The following is an 18718-nucleotide window of genomic DNA, read 5'->3' as shown; positions in this document are numbered from 1 at the left end:
TGAGATGGAGTCTGGCTCTGTCGTCCGGGCTGTAGTGCAGTGGTGGCACAATCTTTGCTCACTGCAACCTCCACCTCCCGGGTTCAAGTGATTCTCCTGCCTCAGCCTCCTCAGTGGTTAGGATTACAGGTGCCCGCCACTGTGCCCGACCAATATTTGTGTTTTTAGCAGAGATAGGGTTTCGCCATGTTGGCCAGGCTTGTCTCAAACTCCTGACCTCAGATGATCCGTCCGCCTCGGCTTCCCAAAGTGCTGGGATTACAGGTGTGAGCCACTATGCCTGACCTGATCATTTTTTATTAACCTTATTCTCCTCCTCCTCTCTCTAAGAGACAGAGTCTCGCTGTGCTGCCCAGGCTGGCCTCAAACTCCTAGGCTCAAGCAATTCTCCCCCTCCTCAGACTCCTGGGCAGCTGGGACTACAAACACACACCACGTTCAGCTAACTCCCCATCTCTTAATCCCTATGCCTACACCATTCCCAAACCTTCCCAAATTAAAGATTAACCAGACAGAGAAAATATACTTTTACAGTTTAAGAAATGTTAAACGTGACAACTGTTCAGGATCTACTTTTTACACAATCTCAGTAACATATGTACATATTCAAAAAAAAAAAGGAGCATTTGCCTGGGAACAACACATCACTATAAGCAAACAAAACATCAAATAGCCAGAATTCTAAAATACACTTTGGATTATATAAAATTACATTGTAAAGTTACAAAACAAATGTTGCTCATTCTTGAGAAATGTTTCAATGTTTAAATAATGTTGCCATAATACATATTCATGGCATTAAAAAAAAATGGTGAATACAAGGTATCATCATTTTAAGGGTAAAGAGATCAAGCAAGTACATATACAAATCCATTGGAAAAGCTAACTTTGGAGCTGATTTCCTCTCTTGGATTGTAAAATTTCAGTAATACACAGTCATTATCTACTGCTGTAATAATGCCTGAGCAATTTAGGTAAAGATACAAACAATAAGAAAAACCCTGCCCAAATATTCAAACTTGCAGAATTCTAGTTAAAATAATAGAAAAATATAAAATTTATCCTTCCAAAAAAAGGTATCTAAGACAAAGGTATAGATACCCCATGTAAATTATTCACAAGTTATATGTGAATCAACCTTTTCTGTATTCCTTAAATAAAGTTATATAATTAACTGATGAAAAAACAAGTTTCGTATTCAAAGACACTTTCAGAACACATCTACAATTAACTTATTAATGTGGAAGTATATTTTAAAAAACAGCTATTTCACTGAAGTCTTTAAGTACAGGAGATTTTATTTTTGGTGCATCTTCTTACGCATTTCTTCAAGAGCTGCTTCTTTCTCTCTCAGCACCTGCTTAAGTCTTCTTATTTTTTCATCTCGAATGGTTTCTTCTAACTCTGGTGGTGTCACTGGGAAAATATCCTCGGTATAATTTTTATTGAAGAAATGACTTTGTTCATAAGCTGCATCTGAATTCAATGTGCCTTTCTCTTGCCTCTCACAGGTATAGTATTCTATCTCAGTTCTCTTTTCTTGTCTGGTTTTGCTGTGACTCGTGAGAATGTTATGTTGTGACACATCTGAAGTTGGTAAAATACTGCTTAGAGGTTGGGAACTGTTGACATTAGCTTCCCCATTTATGATTGTGTTATAAGCATTCTCTGTTTTTCTCTTCTTTATGTGATCCATCTTCTTAATAGTTTTTGCTTTTCTTTTCGTATCAAAATTCTGCTGCAATATCAAATAACATTCCAAAACAAAAACAAAATGTTATTGCTAAATGCACGGGGCACTATCAAGTTTAACAACGTCTGCAGAAACAAATATTTAGCTATTACAATTAACAAAATTTATGGAAGACAACTACAGCAAGAAAGAAATATTTCCCACTGTATGGTACCAAAATGTCTTAATCACATTCAGTAAGAAGAATTGCCTAATTCACATTTTCTTGCTCAAGTATTAGAAGCCATACTGACCTGCCACAGAAATAAATAGCACTTGTAAACTGCCTGAGATATACAAGTGATTTAGTTTTTTTCTGTTCCTTTGCACAGCAGGCACATGTGGAGGATTTTCATTAGAAAAGGTTTACTAGTCTCTGATCTAAATTTCAGAATATTACATGATAATGACATATTCATAAGTCAAACTATAACAGTAGACAAAGTTATAGACATTTCATCATTATTAGCTATATGAGTTGCTTAAAAGGTTAGTATTAAGAACATATGCATGCTTATATCTTCCACTACATTTGAATTATTTCATTTATATAAGCGTTCTCAAAGTAGAATGACTAGTTAAAAAGCTATGGCCATTTTCTTGTAACACAATGGAAAAAAAAAATGTCGCTGGTGAATAAAAACAATTAAAACACATCTTTAACTGGGATGCATTTTTACCTGTGCATGTGTGTGTGTGTGTGTGTGTGTGTGTATATATATATATATATAAAAACATGTAAATTTTTTTTTTGGAGACGGGAGTTTCGTTCTGTTGCCAGACTGGAGTGCAGTGACGCCATCTCAGCTCACTGCAACCTCCGCCTTCTAGGTTCAAGCGATTCTCCTGCCCTCAGCTTCACGAGTAGTTGAGACTACAGGCGTGCGCTACCTCGTCCAGCTATTTTTTGTATTTTTAGTACAGATGGGGTTTCACCATGTTGGCCAGGATGGTCTCTATCTCTTGACCTCGTGATCCGCCCACCTCGGCCTCCCAAAGAGCTGGGATTACAGGCATGAGCCACGGCGCCCGGCCTAGTTCTTTTTTTTTGAGATGGAGTCTTGCCCTGTCGCCTGGGCTGGAGTGCAATGATGCGATCTCCGCTCACTGCAACCTCCGCCTTCCGGATTCAAGCGATTCTCCTGCCTCAGCCTCTTGAGTAGCTGGGATTACAGGCACCCGCCACCATGCCCAGCTAATTTTTATATTTTTAGTAGAGACGGGGTTTCACCACGTTGGTCAGGCTGCTCTTGTACTCCTGACCTCAGGTGATCCACCTGCCTCAGCCTCCCAAAGTGCTGGGGCCGGGTTGTTTTAAATATCGTTTTGGTACTATGTATTTGCAAAACCAGTAACAACCGTCATTTATACTAATGCACAAGGGTTAAAACCAAATCAAGAAAATTAATATTCATGTATCATTTGCAGTACCTATGAAGAGCACATTAAAATGTATTACCTACCTGTTTTCTCTCTCCTTCCTTCACCATAAACTCTGTCTCTTTGTAAGTGCCACTGTTTACCAAACTGCTAAAGGAATCAAAACCTTCTCCAGAGGTCAAACGGTCAGGAATTCGAGTAAGGCACACTCTCAAATCTTTAGTAAGGCCAAATATCTTTTTAAATTCAGCATCACTCTTCAGATGTGATGCCTTATTACTTCTTCCGTGGGAATCTTTCTTGTCATTTCTTCCTTGGGCACCTTTATCTGATGTTGATGCCATCTCATTATGGATCTGGAATTAGGAAAAGAAAACACACAAACAATACTGCTAATTATTCAAGTTACTTTATTAAACAAGCAACTAAGTGATTATTTCATCTTACATAAAAGAACACATCATGCTTTATGATTAGTTTGTATTATCCTTGCCTTACCACCCACACTCAAAAAACTGAATAAAACATTCCCCTCCTACAATTTCTCAATTAATTTGTTGCACTAGAAAGGTAATAAGTAGTCAACTCTAAAACAATTGAAATGAGAACACAGACTAATGACAACATTAAAATAACATATATGACATTATTTAGAAATTGTAGTCTTCTGGAAAAGTCACACATGCCTTTAATCAATCTTGTATTTAACAATCAGAATTTACCTCCTTACATCTCTGGAGTTCAATGAATTCTGAAGGGGAGAAATGCTGACATTATTGAGTAGACCTCCAAGTAAGCAAGGAAAAGGTGGGTACAAATATCTAGTAAGCACACAGACAGACAAACCTTAAGTCGAACATAAAGGTAACTATGTGGGCATGTTGGGTAACTGGCTGAGGAGTCACAAAGAGCTAATAAAAAGAAAAATGAAATTTGTCAACCAAAAAAATAAATAAACTCATCAAATATGCTGATAAAATCTTATTTCCACAAATTACTGAAAGGTATTGATTAGCCCTGTCTCACCTTTTCCATGGTATACCACCACCACAAAAAAAACCCCACAAAACCCCGAAACCAACTCTTTTACATGCATACTGATCTCCTCATATACTAAAAAGGCTATTATATATGAACATACATACATACATGTATGTATATACATATACTCACACATTTTCACTAAGCTTTGAATTCACATTATCCTTCCCCAACTCTTCTAAACTTTTTTGCTCTGTGATTTTTTTGTTTTAAAGATTTGGCATGCCAAGTGATTCAAGAGAAAGATTGTACTCCTTTGTACAAGATTGTACCCAATTGTACTCCTCCTCAAATTTGCTCAGATGGAAGTTTTGAAATTAAATACTCATATGTGTACAGTCTGTGTGTGATAGGGTTGGCAGTGAGGGAAAGACGTATCATAGATAACTTTGAGAATTAAGAAAACAAACTTTTCTATATAGATATATAAAAAGAGCACCCTGACATGGGAAAATTACCTTTGGTTCTTGGTCTCTGAAAACACACTGTTGTGAAGTAACAGTTGTTGCATCAACAGAGGAACTTATTTTCTCTATGCTCTGGAGGATACTTCCTTTTCTGGGGGCATTGTGTCCTGTACTAAATCCATCTGGAAAGATTGGATTTGTGAATAAAGTCTTACTCTGTTTTAAGTAGTTACTGAATTGGTTCATATGTGGATTTGTGGTAGAAGGAGATGGTTTCTCCACTTTATTCTTCTCTGCCCTTAGATTGGCCATGGAAGCAAGCTGGGTATTGGAAAGTGATTTTGTCTCCATCTGGGAAGATTTACTTTTAGCCAAAACAATATTTACAACCTCTCTGGATATTTCTGTGACTGGACTTGAACTCACTATCTGTAACGTGTCTTTTCTTACTGGAGTATCAGGAGAAACAGAATTCTGTTTGTCAATTTGTGATGGCAGAACATCTGTCCCCTTTTTAGCCAACAGATAGACTTTCCCATTAAACATAACCAAAGCATTATCTTTAATAGGCATATTTTTGGATTGTGTCCCACTACGATCGATGGTACTCAATGATGGCATATTTATAGTATTATCTCCCAAATTTTTCCTATCTACGAAAGTTTTTAAAATCTTTGAAGCCACATTATTTGAAGACTTAACAGGAACAAGAGATGGCGTAAAAGGTTGTAGATTATCTTGGAAAATCCATTTCACTGGAGCTGCTTGAGAATGCTGACCACCTTTCAATTGTGTCTCTGTAGCAACATTCTTTGGAATTTGTGTGGTATTTAGTATTACTGGCTTTGCTATTTCTGTAACAGGTTTTGGGTAAATGTTTTGAAAGTTCTTGGTAACTACATTTTTCACTGTATTTACAGGAGATACATAAATAACAGTTGGCATTTGGGAGGCCTCAACCATTCCTGAGGTACTGGTGGTGGCAGTTGCAAGTATTTTTTGCTGCACTGAAGGAGGCAATGATGACGCTGGTACAGATTTCACTTCAGCATGGGCTGGAATCTGTAAATGATGCCCAGAAGGCAAAACTGGAGACTTCACAGTCACTGGAAGACTCTGGGTATTAACTACAATAAAAGATGAGTCTTTTTGTGTTGAGGGAGGAACAGCAAATGTTTGCATGGTGAGTCCATCAATTTTCACACCATGACTCTGAACTTTAGAAACTGATGAAGAAAAATTTCCAGTTCCCACAGAAGTAACTCTACCTTTTTCTGATGTATCTACTGTTCTTGTAAGAAAATAGTTTGAAGAACTGGCTGGCTGAAAAATGGGCAATTGAACGGATGCGCTTGTGGAAGAGCTGGAAATCTGAGTCTGAAAAGTAACTTGAACTGGTTTTCCTGTATTCCCTTTCAAAGCATCAGACATGACTGAAGATTGAACTAGTGGTATAAGATTTCCAGAAGACTTAGGAATTGGAAGTAATTGCAGAAGATTTTTTCCATCCGAGCCAATCGTCTGAACTACTTGGTACATGCAGCCTGAAACACTTAAAAGAACATTGAGTAAATAAATACAAACATACTACATGGTATATACATTTTATTTTAAAATATATATTTGTAAATATTATTTTTAAATATTAAAATATAAAGTATATAATCTTCCATTTTGAGTTTTTAAAGTGAAAGACTGCAAAACAAGTATTTTGAAGTAGAAGAGATAATGCTATAGTCAGCTTCTTATATTAGGCAATGGGTATGAAATAATAACATTTATTCCTAAGACTAAAAGTAGACATTTCTAAGGTTTTGCCCTATATAAAATTATGCTACTAAAGTAAGCTCCTCTTAAAAATATTAGCATCTTCCCTTCCCCCTTTCCCTGAATTCTTTACTCTTGTCCTCCTCCTCTACTCTCACTGAAGATTCTCATTCCCTCTCCCTTTATTCTTATTCCATTTCTCTCAATCTTTTCCCCCTCAATCTGTTCTGTCTTCTTCCTTCAATAACTCACAAGTTCTGCCAGCCATTCTTCTTTTGCCTAAGCTCTCTCTCATGGTGTTACCTTAGTTTGCCACATTTTTGTAGTATAGACTTCACTGAACTATTTATGTAGGAATCATTTTCTTCTGATTACTGCTTCAGCATATTTAAGGTTTAGCACTAAATAGTCCTTGGTATAGCAATTATTTATATTAGTCAATTGTCAATCACCTATCAACCCATACATATAATACCACTGCAATTTCAGCTGAATGATTTTCAATCAATGTGGAAAAGACTAGAAATCATTTTTTTTAACTGAATCAATTCTGACCCCCCATGCCTTGAATTATTTCTTAGTACAGATTGTCTAATTTTAAGAAAAGTCAATATATACTAATCTCTGTTTGCATAATTAGTTATTTGGAGATTACTTGAATGTAGATACCTTACCTTATTTATATCTAAAACATCTTTCAGCTCCTGGGAAATATTGAGCTTTCATGGGATTCAGGGCCATCACACATACTATCACTCTACCTAGGTACTCCTCACCCAACTCAACTCTTCACATAGCTCAAGTCTTGGCATAAATGATATTTCTCAAGAGATACATTTTCTGACCATTTTATCCTTGTCCTTCCTTCATAATTAATCTATAACATCATGCTTGTTAGCTTCCTTCATGGTGTATATCATAGATTGTCATCATATATTAACACGTTTGTCTATAGACTGTCTCTCATATTAAATTCTAGCAATATGAGTGCAGTGTCCATATCCCATAGACCTAGCATGGTCTTAGATAACTAAGATCAAATAAATAAAAAAGTTCAAGGGCAAATAATAATGATAATAATTAGGATTCTCAAAAGTATAAAGGTATGTTTTTAAAACTCTCAGGTATTAATAAAAATTAATACCCAAAATTCTATGTATCCGTAGAAATGTTGGTTTACCTTTTTGCAGCACGAATAACATTATTATATCCTTACAAAAATGTAAAACTGTCTTTTGGACACTTGAGAGTGGGTCAAAATATTACATTGACCTTTTGTTGTTGTTGTTGTTGAGACAGGGCCCGGCTCTGTCATCCAGACTGGAGTGTAGGTATACAATCTTGGCTCACTGTCTCCTGGGCTCAAACCATCCTTCTACCTCAGCTTCTCAAGTAGCTGAGACTACAGATGCACGCCACCAAACCCAGCTAGTTTTTGTATTTTTTATAGAGGCAAAGTTTTGCTATGTTGCCCAGGCTGGTCATACACTGACTTTTAATAAATTAAAAGTTAACTTCTAAAGAGAATAACCCCTAAGAAAAGGATGAATTCTTGCTTTCAGGGCTTTAAGAGGAAAAATCTACCTTTATTACCTCCCTGCACCACAAGAAAAGCACATTTGACCTGGATAAGCACATATTCAATATTAAGTCATTACACAAAAAGTTACCAAGTGTCTGTTATAATTTAAGCACCAGGTTCATTAGGAAAAAACGATCAGTAAGCTGTAGCCTCTGGGCCTAATCTGGCCCACTCTGTTTTTGTGGATTCTTATATTTTAATTGATTTTTAAAAATCAAAAGAGTAACAGTAGCCTCTGTAGTGGCTCCTCAGTCTTTTTGCCGACTCATACTTTTGAATCGACTTTCAAATGTTGGGAGTTTACCAAAGCTTAGAAAGAACCCTCTTCCTATTCTGTACTCTTTCCTTAGATGCTTTCTTCTCAATTCATAACTTCAATTAAATTATCGCTTACATGTCAACAATTTCAATATTTCTATCTGTGGCTTCTTTGAAATGTAGGCTTATACATCCAAATTCCCTTTTAACATTTTCATTCAGAATCTCAAACATTCCTAAAATTCAACATGGCCAGATCTCTTCCCATCCTAATCCCCCAAATTCCATCTTCTGCAGGGTTTTCTTTGCTAAATAGCATCTCATCTACCTTAGATGCCTTAAGTCAGAATAGGTAAATGCTCCTTTCTTATTCTCTATACTCAGTGATCACAAAATCCTGTTGATATTGTCTCCTAAATTTCCTTTGATCTGTTCAATTCTCTCTAAATCAACTGTTACCACTCTACTCCAAGCAAACATCATCTCTGGCTTAGAATACTACAATAGCTTCATGACTGATTTTTTTCTTCAATCGTATCTTCTACTTTTCAATTTACTCAGCACACTAAAACTGATCTTTCCCTGCTTAAAACATCGCAGTGGCTTTCCATTATTCTTAGAGTTGTAGGAAGAAAACCATTGCTTCTGATGCAATGTTAAGCCAAAGGAAGAGAGGATTTTAAGAAAATTGGGCAATTATACTAAAAGTTTCTGAGATGCCAAATAGGATGAGGATTAAAAATGCACACCTGAAATAGTGCTGTGAAGATCACTGATGGCTTTAGTAAGAGCAGTGTGGCAGGGGAAAGAAGTTGCTAAGGAGTGGATATGAAGAAAGGAAGTAGACAACTCTTTCTAAACTTTGACTGTCAAGGGGAAAAGAAAGACTGGCAGGAAGTTACAGGAATAAATGGTATCAAAGAAGGGATCTTTCCTTTTTCTTTGTTTAAGGTTAGATAAACCAGAACAAATGTAAATACTCAAGTGAGCCAGTTAAGGGAAGAAACTGGTGATAAAGGAACAAAAGGGATACACAATGAGAAGGAGGTAGGAAATGGAAACCAGAGAGACAGGTGGAGGGATTGAACCTTAAAGAGAGCTGGAGTCCTATCTCCCTCCATTGGAACACTGGAGGAGAGGTTAGGTGCATTTTCAGGTAAACATACAATTTTGGGGTTAGAAGGCTGAGGTAATTCTCATTTAAAGGGTTTTATTTTCTTTATGAAAAATTACATGACATCATCTGCTAAAAGTAAGAGCAAAAATATGGAAAAGATTTGAGGAGAATCAAAGATCTGAAACAGTCTTCGTGAGGGAGTAAACTGACCACAGAAGATATTAGAGTTGCCAGGATGTATTGATGGCATGGGGAGACAGCTAGTGGTTACGAATTTATAGTGGTACTAATCTGTACTCGAGGCTTTCCTTGTCACACCAAGCACAGATAAAGAGAAAGCATATCGAGTTCATCCAGGGTTGGGGTGGCATTAGGAAGGTGCAACAAAAATCAAAGAAGAGCAAAAGAATTTAAAGTATTGATAAGAGTTATTAAAATGAAACACAGAATCTAAACTGGATAGGAAGAAAATGAGACAATAAAAGGCTAAAGTATAGGGATAAAATAAAGGGATTATTGGTCTTTAGGGCCAGATAAAGTTAACAGTTAAAGTAGGAACAGTTAAACAAGTCAGCTAGAAATACAGGAACTGGCATTTAGAAAACAGGATGCATGTAACAATTTTGTAGATGCAGCAATTTCATCTAAGAATAAGGACTACAAAAGTAGGTGCAGCAGAACAGAGAATAAGATCACTGGGGGAAAAGATCTCTGTAATAAAGACGAGGTGACAAAGAGACTATCCATACGGATACTGAAATCACATAGGATTACAGGGAAGATGGTGAACTAAGTGCCAAGTTCAGTGACAGGAAGTTGGTAGATGGTGTTAACAAGTCGCAATTAAGTGATATGCCAGAAAGTTATCTTGAAGCCTACTTTCTTCTGTAGTCTATTTTCTTTCCTATTATTCTACTAAAACTTCATTCTCAAAGATTACCACATATGTTCTCACAGTTAAATATGTCTTTATCTTCATTCCCTAGGTACTCTCTGTTGCAACTAATTATCCCTCCATATTGATCCTCTTTCCTATCATGGTTTCCACTGTGTACAATTTCTGTTTCTCTTGACTTTCTTAATGTTCCCTTACTCATTTTCTGCATTCTTCTGTAACTATTCCACAAACCACAAAGTACAATTCTTGATCCTGTTTTTCTCCTTCAAGGCATTCTTCCTTAAAGACTGCAACAATTCTCATGGCTTCAACTATTTTCAACTATCTTCTTTGGAATAATGACTCCCACAGTTATATCCTTTTATTCCTGTCCCCTACTGGAATTGACATCAGTTCTGGATTTGTGATGTCTTACCAAACATTTTAATACTATCACTTTAAACCCAGGAAGTCAAAATTACTCTACTGAAAACTAGTAGTCTCTCCTACCATTCAATCATATGGCAGCACCAGTATTTTTCACATCATATAGGTTTTAAATCACCTAGTCATTGCTGATTTGTCTTTATCATCATTTTTATTTAAATTCATCCACAGAACTTTGCACGTGATTACAAAAGGTAAACATTTAATAGATGCATACTGAATCATCAAGTCTATAAGGTTTTCTTTTTAACTCATTTCATCCATCTTTTCTTTCTTCATCATTGTGACTTCCACCATCTACATGAGATCCTCATCAGATGTGTCTAGCACTCATCATTCTCATCCCTACAGTATTTTGCTGATGTTTAGTTTTTCTGATTGCAGCCACTATTGAATATTATGTATCTCAGGTAGATTAAAATTGTTTTCATCCTGTTACCTCCTGTTCAAAGTTTTAGTATTCATCATTGCCAATTCAGCTGGACACAAAAATCATCTACAATCTAGCTCCAACCAAACTCTACAACAATACCATCCACAACTTCTCAATGTGAAACCTCTGCTCTTACCAGAGAGATCTCTTTGCTATTCTGAAATATGCCATGTACATTACACTATTTACTCAAAGTATTATTTTTCTTCTCCAACAATATAAAATTAGTTTCCAATTCTATCTTTTTCATAAAATATCTGCCAGTCACTCCAGTTTAATTTTTTCCAACTTGGAATTCCGAATGCTATCTCATTCATGCCGCTAATGTTGGAAATTATATAATGCTTTCTTTATTGACTTTAATCTGTTAGCTAATTTTAAAAAATGAGTATTGTTTCATTCAATAAGATTGAAACTCCTTAAGGTGAGAGGCTTTATAATTTATTCTGCAATTATCCTTCCAATACCAAACATAGTATTTTATATGACCTCTGTATTTCTGCTTTATAAAAAAACTATATCGTATGAGCTATTTTCCAATCTGATCACTACATTTTTCCCTCTCTTTTCCTCTATTTCTCCTCCAAAAGATTAAAAAAAAAAGGAAGAAAAATTAAGCTTCTTCCATGTCAGTGTTATCAGTGAGATTCACATAATCTACTACAGACCATAAATTCCTGCAGGGTAGATTATATTATTCATATCGATATACTCTACATCTTATCTAGAAACTGGAAATTGCACACAATAATGTTAGCTGAATTGAATCCTATGAGCTATAATTTTTTAAAAAGTCCTTGATTTCTTGGCAACAAAATGTAATGAGTTCTAAAAATTAATCTGAAATGCAGAATGCTAAGAAGTAATAACTCAAGATGAAACATGTACTCCTTCTATCAATATACAGTTTTTCATATCTAAGAGGCTTCCACTGAAGAGATTAAATAATTAAAACCCTACAAAGATTCTGTTTTCTGAAAGATCATATTCTGCAGATTAATGTCAGAACTAAAAGTAGAACCAGATTCTGCATCCCATTTGCTAGTTTGGTCACCTAATTACTTTAAGCTAATTACTTTAAACCAGCTGGTGTTCAAACTGAGAAACTACATTTGAAAAATAATACAGTTTAACAGTTTAAAAGAGAAAAGAGGAACATACTAGAAAGATTACGGGCTTCTAATTCTGGTTCTTATAATTACAAGCTGACTAGAAAATTTACTTAACCTCTTTGAATCTGTTTCTTCGTTTGTTAAACAGGGGAAAATAAAGCTTACTAGGAGAAGTAAATAAAATGACTGCCTGTTAACATACTAGTCATCTTCCATTAAAATATGCAGTTGGTCTCTGAGAATAAGGTAAGGTAAGGTCTTTTAAAAATGTAATGAGAAATTTGGCGGGGTGTGGTGGCTCATGCCTGCAATCCCAGCACCTTAAGAGGCGCAGGCGGGCGGATCACGAGGTCTAGAGATGGAGACCATCCTGGCCAACACGGTGAAACCCCGTCTCTACTAAAAATACAAAAATTAGCTAGGTGTGGTGGCACATGCCTGTAGTCTCAGGTACTTGGGAGGCTGAGGCAGGAGAATCACTTGAACCTGGGAGGTGGAGGTTGCAGTGAGCCCAGATCGCGCCACTGCACTCCAGCCTGGCGACAGAGCAAGACTCCATCTCAAAAAAAAAAAAAAAGTAATGAGAAATTTAATAAAAAGGCACATTAAACATATTGGTAATGTTATATAACTTCTGACATTTTTTAGTATTCTAATATTGATATGAGGCATTCACATATTAGAAATAGACTAATAGGCCGGCAGCAGTGGCTCAAGCCTGTAATCCCAGCACTTTGGGAGGCCGAGACGGGTGGATCACGAGGTCAGGAGATCCAGACCATCCTGGCTAACACGGTGAAACCCTGTCTCTACTAAAAAATACAAAAAACTAGCCAGGCGAGGTGGCGGGAGCCTGTAGTCCCAGCTACTCGGGAGGCTGAGGCAGGAGAATGACGGGAACCCGGGAGGCGGAACTTGCAGTGAGCCAAGATCGCGCCACTGCACTCCAGCCTGGGCCATAGAGCGAGACTCCGTCTCAAAAAAAAAAAAAAAAAAGAAATAGACTAATAAAAATGTTAAAGGCTGATGAACATTTTATAGATATTTTTACAAAATACATTTTTTTCAACTGCTAGGAAATCCTTTTCCATCTTACTATCTATGACATAATATTATGTACATACAGAACATAATATATGTAAATACATAACATAGTTATCTATCCAATAATATGTACCATGTATTGCGTACATGATAGATATAACAGTTGTTACTAACTCTAATCCTAATAAACAGTCAAGCAAGTTATGAACCGCCATTCCCATTTTATACTTGAGAAAATGGAGATTTAGAAATATTTAATAACTTACTTAGAATTACACACTCCCCTTGAGAAAGCTTATCTACTTTCTGTACTTACTTTAGCATACCCCCATGATAACAGGGTCCAAAAAATTCAAATGTATAAACTGAGAGATTAATGACAGATTTCATTTAGACTGTATAGTATGTGTCTGTCTCTCCCTCACACACACACACACAGACACACTCAAATCACAAAAGATAATAAAACACTGTACACAACAAAATGCATACTGAACTGACAATGAAGCATCATCATGCCAATCAAACCAAACCCCCTGCTGAGAACACTTAAGTTTATCTCTCTGTTTGGACACAAATGGTTATGGGAAGATAGCTGCCAATGGTCAATCACATGATGTCTTAATTCTTATTATTGTAGGATATATAACCACAGGCTTTCATTATAGTACCTCTAACGTGATGCTTCCCAAATCTCTAGTCTCAGCTCTGACTCAGCCTGAGTTTCATATCCAAATATCTGACTGCTTTTTTGATGTGTGCCTCATCTCAGTTAATTTACCAATATCCATCCAGAAAACTGGCATCATAACTGATCCGCCTTTCTTCCTGCCGATTCATTAACAAAGTCGGTCTGTTTTCCCTTCTATATTTCTTTGAATTCAACCCCTATGGTACTGCATCAGCTAGTTCAGGCCCTCAGAATTTCTGAAAAGACAACTGAAATAGGATCCTTATATGTAAATCACTCACCCTCAAATCCACACTGCCAGCAGTTATCTAAAATGCACACCTATGTCAGTCTTTTTCTTAAAATACTCTGAACAATTTCCAATAGATGAAGTCTAATTTTCTTAGCAGGGCAAACAGAACTCTTAAGAGCTATCTATCTATCCTACTTGTACAGAATCAAGCAACAAGTATCATTCATAAACCATACAGGTCCTTTATTTACCAATTCTCTGCATACGTATATCCTGCATTCATCTTTAACTGAATAGTTGATACTTAACGTTTCCCAACTCAGCTGTTCTTGGAATCTTTCCTCCAACTCCCTTCCTCTACTCTTTTCCTTTACTACATCAACTCTATCTTCCTCCTCCTCCACCATGACTGTAAGGTTTTCCCTGGAAACAGCCCATATGCTTTTATTTAATCAGTCTTCCCATTTAGCACAGTCTACCACATACATAGTAGGTACTAAATGAATGTTTTGTCATCAAATGTTTAAACTGTATTGATAGTAAGTGGTAAGCTAGGATATGAACCCAAGTCTCTATGACTTAAAAGGTTCTTTCCACTATAGCATTCTGACTCCTACTTTGTTCTTTGACAGTAAAACCCAAATCAACATAAATTAAATGCATAGTATCACAAATATCTTCCAGATTTTTCCTTTGTACTCTAAGATTAAATTTGGATTTTACATTTTATGCTCTGATGAATTAGAGATACTTCAAACAATATATAACCATATACAATTCTGTATTATGCCACTGAAAAATTTTTAGTAAGCGGTAACTTAGGAAAAAATTAAGCTACAAATAAGAAGAAAATCATAGTCACTTAAGTTATAAAAATAAACATTTAGTACCATCAAACATGTTACCAGAAAAATAAGAAAACTAAGCTTCCAATAAACTAAAAGGGCTGATGTTAATATTATTTACAAAATTATATTTGGATGTTTTGTTACTTAAAAACAATGGAATCAAATATGCAACCATTAACCAAAGTAAATGTCGAAGCTTCTGAAAGTCATCTGGTAAATGTCCCAAATATATGATGTAAAACCTCAATGATTTAAATAAATACATTCAACGATAATAAAAACAACGTATAAATCAATGAGTTAATGAACTCAAAATGACATATGAATGTAATTGTAATTTAAAAATCTCCAAATCCCCAAAAGGATTAGAAATTGGATAACAGAGTTAAGGGTACACACACACACATACACACACACACACACACACACACACACACACACACAGTTGTTTATCTTACTTTTTGTATTTAAAAATGCAATCGTAAAACAAATTTTCTATAAATTAAGCTAAGTCAGAAGTCATTATTCAGGTACTAAAATAAGGCAGCAGAAATTAATCATTAAAAAGTAATTCTACTTTTTAATATCTACACAGGGCACTCTCTGCCCCTTCCCCCAAACTTCCACCACAAAATTAAAAAAAAAAAAAAAGAAAGAAAAGAAAAAAACACACAAGTATACCAAAATGCCTCTTTATGATTTGAAATACAATGGTTCTATCTAGACAGTTCTTCAATAGAATTTTGGCTCATTACTATTAGTGACCATTTCCTTTTATAATACTGCTTTTAAGGAACAAACATTACTTTCGGTCTTTATTGCAATCAAGTTTTCTATTTGTAATTAAACAAAACTACTTCCTGGGCTAAAATCTGTGCAGAATTAAAGTTGTATGCTTATAATAGTAACAGCTAACATTTAAATTGTGCTTTACTATTTTCCCACATGACGTATTTTACATTATTTCATTCTCCTAATATTTAAAATATTTCTAAGTGCTATTATTTACAGACTGGAAACAGGTACCTGGCCTCACAAATGCTAACTAGCAAAGTTGAGATTAACCCCAGGTAGCCTGATTTTCTTCAAACGAAAATCCTCTTCGGCCAGTTTTGCATCTTAGTTCTTCATTTTCTTATTAGAGTCTGCAGACTCTATTTTTTCCTCATCACTTAATCTACTAACCATGTGGGAGTACAAGTGAAAACATTCTGCTTTAGCTGACATTCTGTTTCCGATTCATTTCCTCTTAATACAATTAAAAAAACAAAACTAAACTAAAATACTGATCATCTATTTTCTAACTTTACAAGAATATCTTCCTTAGAAATACTGGACTCTCCTCATGCCAAATATAAATAGCCAATGAAACGGCACTTCATTACAACCCAAAACGCTGTTCAAAAGGATTGACTTTACACGAGGATTTCTCCATTCTTACTTCTCTCTCTTCACATAAAGCTATTACTTGAAATTTTAAATATTCAATCTCCTTGTTCTAAAGCCATTTTTCTTCAATCACACACCCTTTCTGTCTCACTATTAAAATGTAACTATTTTCACTGAAGGTCCAGCGCCACCAGGGCTGCACTTCCTAATCCGTGATGGCTGCTGCGTTTCTGCGTGTGCCTGAGAATCTTCCAGAAGGTTTGAGTCACATAAGAGCGTCGGCCATCTTGGTTTTCATCTCCCGTGGAGATCTACTCCGTCCGCCTATTAAACTTGAGACGCTGGAGTCCCGCGGAGCCGGGGAGGGGCTGTGTCTGGCTCTAAAGAGGTTTTACATTTCCCAGAGGAAGGCGCTCTATGGGCTTTAAGCGCCCTGGTGACGAGCGCTTCCCGTCTGAGTGGCGCACTCTGCGGGCTCCAACTCCTCTCAAACTACACAGCGTCCGGAAACGACGGCCGACTCCACATCCCAAAGACGGACAGGGGGGCAGGCGTGGGAAGGATTCGAAACCGGTACTTACCAACGCGAGGCGCTGCCTGAATTTTCCTCTGCGGGTTTCAGGAAGACCCTCCGTAGGTTATTTGACATTTTAGTGGGGAGAAAGGGGACACCTCAGCCAAGAAAGTGGGAAGCGTGGGGCCGAGTTTCTCAATGGGGCGAGAACCAAAGCGAGGGAATGTTGGGCTGCAGTTGCCCGCAGCAACTGTGAGGGGTTCGACCTTAACGGAGGGCGACAGCGGGCTCTCCAGAGGGTGTATCCCCAAGCTTCGGAGCGAGGTCGCGCAGCCACCCAGAAACCGGAAGGCTCCTGGCGGTGGACTGCGCCCTCAGCCCTACGCTCAGAGAGAATCGGCGTGCGTCTCCGCCCCCAGAGCCTACGACAACGCTCCAGACCCCGCCGGAGCAGGCGCAGGGGGCGTGGTCTTGGTGGCACCGCCCCCAACGGGGCCTGGTCAGTGCTGAAGACTGCGTCAGACCGGCTCTGCTGCCCCGCCCACTGAAGCCGATAGCTGGAGAAAAGCTCGGTCGGGCGTCTTCCGGGGTCGTCACGTCCGTTTGCCAAGGTGACTGGCTCGCTAAAGCCCAACCCTTATGATTCAATCCAATGGCAAGTGATATTTGCTATCTTTTCTTCCGGATCAAGGAACAAATCGCAAAAGAAAGCGCTCCCGACACCTACGCAAAATAAAATGTTTCCGGGGTCAATCTTAAATTTTCTGCTTCTGTGCTCGCCGCTAGTTTGTTTTTCTCTCCCGTCAGTGCATTAAAAGACATCGGCGGGCTTTTTTGGAATCATGCACTTGTGGCTTGAGAAAACTTCAAACGCCTGCCTGTGTCCAGCGATTTTTGTTGCTGCTTCTCTGAAGGTTTCCCATTTACTCCTCTTTCCTGAAGCTTTGCCTCTATACTTACGTAACGCTTTCCTCCAGCCCACGTTCATCGAAACTATCACTTATTGTCATAGACCTCCGTTTCTGAAGGGAGATCTTGGAGTTGCATCAGAACATCCATTGTATTCATTCAGTCATTTATTCAGCTGTCCATTGCAGTTGATGGTCTTTATCTCACACTACTTCAAAATTTTTCCTCTCAGCACTATTAATTATTCCCTCATCTTGACGCCATTGGCAATATACTTTCCTGGTTTTGCTCTTACTTTTTTGTCTACAACTTCTCAGTCTCTTTTGAAGATCTCTCCCTTTTCAAGGGAGTTCCTTACCTCTTGATAACTGATTCTCTTAATGTTTTCAAACTGTCTTGTCTCAATTACTGGTTTTATTCATACTCCTGGCTTGAATTACCACATCCACCCATTATTTTACCAGTAAACACATATGTGTCCTTGGCACTGATTTAAGTGTTTTACAAAAGTAATTTACTCCTAACAACTAATAAAAGAATGATTATATGCAGATGAAGAAACGGATGCTCAGAGAGGGTGAACAAGTTTTTAGAGGTCATAGAGCTTGTGAGTGATGGAGCCAGGCTCCAAATCCAGGTTGTCTGGCCAAACACACCATGTACTTTACTACTGCATTATGCTGCCATGTGACTCATAAATTTATGTTCCCAGTTCTGATTTCTCTGAGATCTATACCTGGATGTTCAAGTGAATTGTTGAGATATCCTTTTTGCTATTTTAAAAGCCCCTTCAAATGAAACATGTTCAAAACCACATTTCTGACTTGCTTCTCTTCCCCCCACTACACATTTTCTTTTATCAGTGCTATCTCTAGAAAGAAAGAAAACAAAAACTTCCTTCTATTAAAGTTGCCAAAATTCCAGTGTCATCCTTAACA

The 18718-nt window shown here is 37.2% G+C and overlaps 1 protein-coding gene across 5 annotated transcripts; it reads right to left on the bottom strand.

Moving 5' to 3' along the window:
* Positions 1 to 521: 521 nt before the first annotated feature.
* On the bottom strand, positions 522 to 17272 carry LRIF1 (ligand dependent nuclear receptor interacting factor 1). Of its 5 annotated transcripts, none has more exons than XM_015146984.3 (4): positions 16939 to 17241; positions 4612 to 6112; positions 3196 to 3468; positions 522 to 1735 (listed from the first exon to the last, which is right to left on the bottom strand). In XM_015146984.3, the coding sequence occupies exons 1-4, from the start codon at positions 17004 to 17006 to the stop codon at positions 1298 to 1300; spliced, it is 2280 nt and encodes a 759-aa protein (XP_015002470.3). In that variant the 5' UTR covers positions 17007 to 17241; the 3' UTR covers positions 522 to 1297.
* Positions 17273 to 18718: the final 1446 nt, after the last annotated feature.

This window comes from Macaca mulatta, chromosome 1 (genome assembly GCF_049350105.2).
Source record: "Macaca mulatta isolate MMU2019108-1 chromosome 1, T2T-MMU8v2.0, whole genome shotgun sequence".
NCBI classification, from domain to species: domain Eukaryota; kingdom Metazoa; phylum Chordata; class Mammalia; order Primates; family Cercopithecidae; genus Macaca; species Macaca mulatta.
This window is presented reverse-complemented; position numbering and strand designations above follow the sequence as displayed.